This window comes from Taudactylus pleione, unplaced genomic scaffold (genome assembly GCF_031769625.1).
Source record: "Taudactylus pleione unplaced genomic scaffold, aTauple2 ptg000563l, whole genome shotgun sequence".
Lineage (NCBI taxonomy): Eukaryota > Metazoa > Chordata > Amphibia > Anura > Myobatrachidae > Taudactylus > Taudactylus pleione.
The window spans coordinates 1,180,551-1,190,000 of NW_028284965.1; the positions used below are offsets into that span (position 1 = coordinate 1,180,551).

Here is a 9,450-nt window from a genome sequence, read left to right on the forward strand (position 1 = left end):
CCTAACTCTAATGCTAATGCTACCCTTAACTCTAATGCTAATCCTACCCCTATCTCTAATGCTAATCCTACCCCTAACTCTAATGCTAATGCTATCCCTAACTCTAATGCTAATCCTACCCCTAACTCTAATGCTATTTCTATCCCTAACTCTAATGCTAATGCAATCCCTAACTCTAATGCTAATCCTATCCCTAACTCTAATGCTAATGCTATCCCTAACTCTAATGCTAATGCTATCCCTAACTCTAATGCTAATGCTATCCCTAACTCTAATGCTAATGCTATCACTAACTCTAATGCTAACCCTAACTCTAATGCTAATGCTATCCCTAACTCTAATACTAATCCTACCCCTAACTCTAGTGCTATCCCTAACTCTAATGCTAATGCTATCCCTAACTCTAATGCTAATGCTATCCCTAACTCTAATGCTAATGCTATCCCTAACTCTAATGCTAATGCTATCCCTAGCTCTAATGCTAATGCTATCCCTAACTCTAATGCTAATGCTATCAGTAACTCTAATGCTAATCCTACCCCTAACTCTAATGCTAATGCTATCCCTAACTCTAATGCTAATCCTATCCCTATCCCTAACTCTACTGCTATCCCTAACTCTAATGCTAATGCTATCCTTAACTCTAATGCTAATGCAATCCCTAACTCTAATGCTAATGATATCCCTAACTCTAATGCTAATGCTATCCCTAACTCTAATGCTAATCCTACCCCTAACTCTAATGCTAATCCTACCCCTAACTCTAATGCTAATCCTACAACTAACTCTAATGCTAATGCTTTCCCTTTTCTAATGCTAATGCTATCCCTAACTCTAATGCTAATCCTACCCCTAACTCTAATGCTAATGCTATCCCTAACTCTAATGCTAATGCTACCCCTAACTCTAATGCTAATACTACCCCTAACTCTAATGCTAATGCTGTCCCTAACTCTAATGCTAATCCTACCCCTAACTCTAATGCTAATCCTACCCCTAACTCTAATGCTAATGCTATCCCTAACTCTAATGCTAATCCTACCCCTAACTCTAATGCTAATGCTATCCTTAACTCTAATGCTAATGCTATCCCTAACTCTAATGCCAATCCTACCCCTAACTCTAATGCTAATGCTATCCCTATCTCTAATGCTAATCCTACCCCTAACTCTAATGCTAATCATACCCCTAACTCTAATGCTAATGCTACCCTTAACTCTAATGCTAATCCTACCCCTAACTCTAATGCTAATCCTACCCCTAACTCTAATGCTAATCCTACCCCTAACTCTAATGCTAATGCTATCCCTAACTCTAATGCTAATGCTATCCCTAACTCTAAAGCTAGTCCTACCCCTAACTCTATTGCTAATCCTACCCCTAACTCTATTGCTTATGCTATCCCTATTCTAATGCTAATGCTATCCCTAACTCTAATGCTAATGCTATCACTAACTCTAATGCTAATGCTATCCCTACAATCTTATGCTAATGCTATCCCTAACTCTAATGCTAATGCTATCCATAACTCTAATACTAATCCTACCCCTAACTCTAGTGCTATCCCTAACTCTAATGCTAATGCTATCCCTAACTCTAATGCTAATGCTATCCCTAACTCTAATGCTAATCCTACCCCTAACTCTAATGCTAATCCTACCCCTAACTCTAATGCTAATGCTATCCCTAACTCTAATGCTAATCCTACCCCTAACTCTAATGCTAATGCTATCCTTTACTCTAATGCTAATGCTATCCCTAACTCTAATGCTATCCCTAACTCTAATGCTAATCCTACCCCAACTCTAATGCTAATCCTACCCCTAACTCTAATGCTATCCCTAACTCTAATGCTAATGTTATCCCTAACTCTAATGCTAATGCTATCCCTAACTCTAATGCTAATCCTACCCCTAACTCTAGTGCTATCCCTAACTCTAATGCTAATGCTATCCCTAACTCTAATGCTAATGATATCCCTAACTCTAATGCTAATGCTATCCCTAACTCTAATGCTAATGCTATCACTAACTCTAATGCTAATGCTATCCCTAGCTCTAATGCTAATGCAATCCCTAACTCTAATGCTAATGCTATCAGTAACTCTAATGCTAATCCTACCCCTAACTCTAATGCTAATTCTATCCTTAACTCTAATGCTAATGCTATCCCTAACTCTAGTTGCTAATCCTACAACTAACTCTAATGCTAATGCTTTCTCTTTTCTAATGCTAATGCTATCCCTAACTCTAATGCTAATCCTACCCCTAACTCTAATGCTAATGCTATCCCTAACTCTAATGCTAATGCTACCCCTAACTCTAATGCTAATCCTACCCCTAACTCTAATGCTAATGCTATCCCTAACTCTAATGCTAATCCTACCCCTAACTCTAATGCTAATCCTACCCCTAACTCTAATGCTAATGCTATCCCTAACTCTAATGCTAATCCTACCCCTAACTCTAATGCTAATGCTATACTTAACTCTAATGCTAATGCTAGCCCTAACTCTAATGCTAATCCTACCCCTAACTCTAATGCTAATGCTATCCCTAACTCTAATGCTAATCCTACCCCTAACTCGAATGCTAATCCTACCCCTAACTCTAATGCTAATGCTACCCTTAACTCTAATGCTAATCCTACCCCTAACTCTAATGCTAATCCTACCCCTAACTCTAAAGCTAATGCTATCCCTAACTCTAATGCTAATCCTACCCCTAACTCTAATGCTAATGCTATCCCTAACTCTAATGCTAATGCTATCCCTAACTCTAATGCTAGTCCTACCCCTAACTCTAATGCTAGTCCTACCCCTAACTCTAATGCTTATGCTATCCCTATTCTAATGCTAATGCTATCCCTAACTCTAATGCTAATGCTATCACTAACTCTAATGCTAATGCTATCCCTACACTCTAATGCTAATGCTATCCCTAACTCTAATGCTAATCCTACCCCTAACTCTAATGCTAATCCTACCCCTAACTCTAATGCTAATCCTACCCCTAACTCTAATGCTAATCCTACAACTAACTCTAATGCTTATGCTATCCCTATTCTAATGCTAATGCTATCCCTAACTCTAATGCTAATGCTATCCCTAACTCTAATGCTAATGCTATCCCTAACTCTAATGCTAATCCTACCCCTAACTCTAATGCTAATCCTACCCCTAACTCTAATGCTAATGCTACCCCTAACTCTATTGCTAATCCTACCCCTAACTCTAATGCTAATCCTACCCCTAACTCTAATGCTAATGCTATCCCTAACTCTAATGCTAATCCTACCCCTAACTCTAATGCTAATCCTACCCCTAACTCTAATGCTAATCCTACCCCTAACTCTAATGCTAATGCTATCTCTAACCCTAATGCTAATGCTATCCCTAACTCTAATGCTATCCCTAACTCTAATGCTAATGCTATCCCTACTGCTACGCCTGATTCAGAGCTATTGTACAGCCACTGTGACTTTGTACGCTTTTGCTAATACGCCTTATGTGGCAAATGCTAATGTCGCAGTCGGCATCTTCTATAATTAGACGCCCCCTGCTGGCTTCACTGATCCACTGCAGCATTGGATCATCTGCGTGAATACCAGAAATTTGAGTAACACTCAGTACATTTAGGATGACCAGAGTTTTCACATTGCCGGGACCAGTGATACTTCATCAAAAGATGCAGGGACTGGCCTTGACACGCCTCGGAAACAAGGCCGACACGCCATCATTTTTTAGAACACTGACCGTTGCCACCATGTCCACTCCCCAAAGCGGCCACAGAACATCGATTGTGCTGCACAGTTTGGCTCTGTAAATTTGATGGCTTGGCAATAAAATGTGCTTATCAAGGATATGTGATTGTACTGGCGGCTGCCTTATTACTTCTGCACAACCAGTGTCATACTCATCAACTTCTTCAACACATGCAGCCCCTCTGTCATCTTAGTTATCTTTAGTATATGAAACACAAGTTGATCAATCAATTCATAGGCATAAACTGGTGCCTGTAGGGGGGGTTATCTAGACAAGGAAAAACACAAACATCTCTCACCAGCACACTGCAATAAGCCAATAATAAAAACAGCATGTAAAATGCAGAAGACAAGTTTATAATCTTTATTTTAGTGTTAGAGTGTCCTTTCTCTCCCCTTTTTTCACATTTATTAAAATTCTTCCTGGACTCTCTAAACTGGATTGTAATAAATACAGGGCCTGATTCCCTATGGAACGCAATTCTGCTTATACGCACGCAGCGCAGTTGCTAATATCAGCGGTGCTATTTAAATGTTTGCATTCACATTGCGATCGCATCCTGACATTAGGACGCCCACTTCCCCTTACTCACATCCGTATACTAGGGCAACATAGCGAAACAATCGGTAACATCGAGTAACATCGGACCCATACGCACACTAGCACAAGTCCTGACCTTACTCAGAAATTGCTAACAGCCATGCACGCTATCACTGCTTTGGCTGCTTATGGCCACTCACTGGCACGCCTGCGTTTGCCCGACCACCCCCTTGTCACCACCCACAAATGTCACCTCCTGTCAATCACTTGGCTCTGGGTCTGTGTAGCCTCTGCAATCGCAGTTCCCTTTGCAATTCTAGTTCGCGCATGCACACTGCAATGCATACGCATGAGCAATATGCAAACAAACGGCCGATTGTGTGCGTATAAGCAACTGCGTTCCATAGTGAATCAGGCCCTTAGTTACAGCTTAGACTATTACATACATGATAGAGACAGTAACAAATCCCAGGAGAGTTAAGACAGAATATATTTTCATGTCTGTTCTGCTGCATGTTACTTCCACTTTAACCTTGATGCTACCAGACTCAGAAGATCGCTTTCCTAAGTCACAATAACCTTTTGAGGCACAGCCACGGATAGCAACTTTGGTGGTCTGAAGTCCTTCTAAAAAGCGAAAAGAAAACACAAAGTGCATAGGTTTCTTATTATTATTTTTTTTATTATTATTATTATTATTATTACTATTATTATTATTATTATTATCATTTTATTTTTATTAACATTATTATTATTATTATTTTATTTTTATTATTATATTATTATTACGCAGACCCTGGTGTTTTGGTTTTCCTGTCGGTTTTGGATCTAATCACATTTTTCCTGTTTGGGATTTTGCAAACCACCATGAAGTGTTTTGGTTTTGGATCTGGATTAAAATGGTTTAAAACAGGTAAAATAAAGTTTTAAAGCTCTTTTTGTTATTATACGAGCATTTTCACAGTAGCATCTTCAATTGATGTGTCTTACCATAAAGCTTCAACATTCCTGTTCATCCTCAATTTCCCAAATGATTCCAAATTTTTGGAAGGAGGATTCTGTGTTCCAGTTGCAGATTCAGAGATGTCAGACTGATACATTATACTGATGGACCCTCTCCTCAGGATTCTGTGATAGCTCAATTAGTTCTTCTTCAGTTTCAGAGTTATATTTACTAGAGTGCATGTTTGTAGAAGTGCAGATGTTGCCCATAGTAACCAATCAGATTCTACCTATCATTTTTCAAGCACCTTCTAGAAGATAATAGCTAGAATTTGCTATGGGCAATATCTCCACTTCTAAAAACCTGCACTTTTGTAAATATACCCCTCATTGTCCTTTCAAAGAACTAATGTTGAAGTCTAGAAGGTAACATTACACTCAGAAGTGACAGAAGAACCATTACCGTATTGTGTTTAAATAAATATAATTAAGCACTGGTTAATCAAACAATAGATTATTTAGAAGTACAGAATTGAATCTCATGTATGATAATAAAATCACATATAAATATAAGAAATCACAATTAAAAGGAAATGATAGTAGCTCATAAAAAATATCCCTCTTGAGGACATATATGGAACAATATATACTAATTATGTTAGTAAACACATCAAAAATATACAGTGAGCACCAATAGATTGGCTGTTCTAGATCAAGTTGAACCCAAGGTAAAAATATCCTTTGGTTCCCCCTTCCCCTTCCCACCACCACCAAAAATGAACATATCTCAGGACAATGCTTTCAACATATCCCATGAGTATCAATCCATATATACTGTAGTTTCAGAATTTTAAAACTTTGGGTGATACGTTTTTCTTGATTTCCCCTAAGTCTGAATTGTAATTAAAGTGCTATGTTGGAGATCAAATTTCTGCTAAATGTTCGACTTTCAGAGGTAAATTTATTAAAGTTTGATATTGATTTCAGTGTGATTTCACATTAGATTTTCATTCGATTTTGCATTTGGAGATTTACTAAAGGTAAAATCGAATTAAAATCGAACATAAAACCGAATTTCAACTCAAAATCGAACATCGGAAAAACATTGGTACTTTTATATAGACCAACACACAAATCCCTTATTTACTATTGTTTGATTTGAAATTGAGCACAAAGGGTCCGATGCTGGTTGTGGAAACCACAAGGGAACCCTATGCATTTTTTCCCCTGTAATTCCAGGACCGGATCAGAGCCCGGAACTGGTTGTGCTAAGTACAGGGGAACCCTATGCAATTTTTTTCCCTGTACTTACACAACCAGGACCTCAGTCGCAGTGCTGGGATCGCAAATGCAGCAGGGGGTGTCATACACACTCTGCAATGTCCTCTAGACAAAGTAACATGTCCCAATGACTTTAAAGAAGAGGAACCTAGTCTTTGTAACCTGGGCTACTGTTGCTTTGAAGGTGCCCTTTAGATAGGGTTGGAAAGAAATTAAAGTATTTTCTTTTAAATATAACATTGTAACGCAGTTACTGTAAGTAAAATTAGCCCTCTTACATACAATTTCTTCTTCAAATATTTTATAGCTTGTGCAGACGCTACTTGCTTGGCACTAAGATAATACTAGATAGCGGATAGAAACAATATCCATAATATAAACGCTGCATGAAAATGGGTGAAAATATTGGATTTCTCTCACCAAGTAAAGCAAATTTTGATTAGTAGCTAGGCCTCCCAACTTTAGTCTCGGTCACTGGATCGATGCTGGTGAACTACAGGTCACAGTCTCCTTGCAACCTTGATATCGGCATTTCTCACTCTGGCACTACATTCAGGATATCTCATGGTCATCTTCTACATTGCCAGACATCTCATATTCAGACGCGAAGTGCCTACTGTTACAGTACATATTTACCAGACCTCTGAGCTGATGCAGGTCATGGGTTGTTATGGGGTGGAGATGGCTGTGCGCCTATTCAAGTCTGAAACCCCATTATAAATCTTACTCTTCACTAATTTACTTCATTTTAATTATCTAATCTGGGATGCACTATTAGCAGGGAATGCTCTCACTTCAGTGAAATACTCCCACTAGCTGGTGTAACCTATTGCCCCTCCACAAATACTGACATTTTGTCATTATTTAGTCTGCAAACCCATATACTGTGAAAATTGAGAAGTTTTTGTACAAAAGTAGTCACCAACCCATCAGCAATCAGAGCAGTGACTATTAGGAGGCTATTAAGATGCACATGAATGTTCTGTTTTATGTGCATGTGATGGTTGTGTTGTGGTCATGTTACTGAAGTAGTTGTGTAAACTCAGGCACTTAATTGCTGACATTGGAGACATTGACGAAGAATTAATGGAAATTGATAGAGAATCTGCAACAAGCATGGGACTAGCGCAAATGTAACCTGAGGTGGCCACTAAACATGATCAAAGTGAGTAACTCATCCTGATTCTTTAAGATGACTGCTTTTCAATGTTTTCTGACATTACTCCTGTGGCATACCTTACAAAGAAGAAATTATGGGGTCAATCCAATTAGGTGCGAATTGCGAGGTGCAAGTTGCTATTTTCTCTTCGAATTTGCGCAGAGAATTCATTTTGCTATCCAATTAGCAACTTGCACTATATCAGTCAGACTGAATTCGCAACTTTCCATTTGCACCTCCCTGAGGGTGAGAGATGTAGAGGAAAATCTTTATTTTAAGGTTAAAATTGTCGGGACACTGTGCTGAACCCCTTGGACCACCCCCCCCCTAGTGACTAATTAGGCAATTGGAAGTTTCCAATTAGCTTAATTAGTTCAATGTCATTTTTTGGGGTAAAAAAAAACCTGTCCTCAAATTACACCAAAATCAACTTTTTCGTTAGATTAGGCACCCCAAATATAATTTTGTTATATTTTTTTTTAAATTGAAAAATAATTGTTTTTGTCATTTGAACATGGACAATTCACCCTTAGGTTTAAAGCATGTATTCGTAGTGGTGTAGTCACTGAATTAGGATCAAAAACACAGTTATCCTACGCGTTTTGTCTCCTTGGAGACTTCTTCAGGGGTTAATCTCTGAAGCAGCACATTCACCTTCTTTCCTTATGGATTCAAAGTGGGAGACCACTATGAATCCATAAGGAAAGAAGGTGAATGTGCTGCTCTGCTTACCTAGGTGAACTTCAACTACCCAGTACTGATCATATACAGAATTTTGACTTTTTTGAAATATCTAAGGTGCCTGCCATATTTTACTGAGAACCAAGTGTTACCTAAGAATATCCATCATTCCAATATATTTGAGACCAACTGGAACTTTTAATATGTATTCCTTTATGTGAAGGCACAGAGATTAACCCCTGAAGAAGTCTCCAAGGAGACGAAATGCATAGGGTAACTGTATTTTAGATTCTAATCCCGTGATTACACCACTACGAATACATGCTTTAAACCTAAGGTTGAATTGTCCATGTTCAATTGTGGAACCTAATCACCACCGTCTAAAATTGTATTGGTACTGTACAAAAATTTTTTATTGTAATAAATTGTATTATGTTTTTATTAGGGTGTCAACAGCTTTTTTGTCCACAAAAACTACTAGGTTTTTATACGTTAATGTTTCTATACTTCAATAGTAGTATTTTGAAGTGTTTACCCAGAACAGCCTTATCTTAATTCTCCAGTAAAAACTGTAAAAGTAACTTAAGCGCCCCCTCACAGACCTATTTCTACCTCTATTATCCAGTCCCACTAACAGGGGACTCTGTATGAGTAGTTGCTAGTTTTAGTTATCTGTATAGGCGCAGGATAAGGGTGGATTGTATGTATGTATATATATATATATATACAGTCAGGTGCATAAATATTGGGACATCGACAGAATTTTCATATTTTGGCCTCTATTCACCACCACAATGGCTTTGAAATGGAACAAACAAGATGTGCTTTAACTGCAGACTTTCAGATTTAATTTGAGGGTAATTACATCCAAATCAGGTGAACGGTGTAGGAATTACAACGGTTTCTATATGTGATTCCCACTTTTTAAGGGGCCAAAAGTAATGGGACAAACTAAACAATCCTAAATCAGACTTTCACTTTTTAATACTTTGTTGCAAATCCTTTGCAGGCAATTACAGCCTGAAGTCTGGAATGCATAGACATCACCAGATGCTGGGTTTCATCCCTGGTGATGCTCTGCCAG

At 38.3% G+C, this 9,450-nt stretch overlaps 1 protein-coding gene across 1 annotated transcript in view; it reads right to left on the reverse strand.

Annotated features, from left to right (window-relative positions):
* LOC148481775 (uncharacterized) overlaps positions 1 to 9,450 on the reverse strand; it is a 101,281-nt gene that overhangs the window by 79,396 nt on the left and 12,435 nt on the right. Inside the window, exon 6 of the mRNA XM_088453025.1 lies at positions 4,750 to 4,930. Coding sequence (XP_088309151.1) covers positions 4,750 to 4,930 — 181 coding nt within the window. The remainder of the gene's footprint in view (positions 1 to 4,749; positions 4,931 to 9,450) is intronic.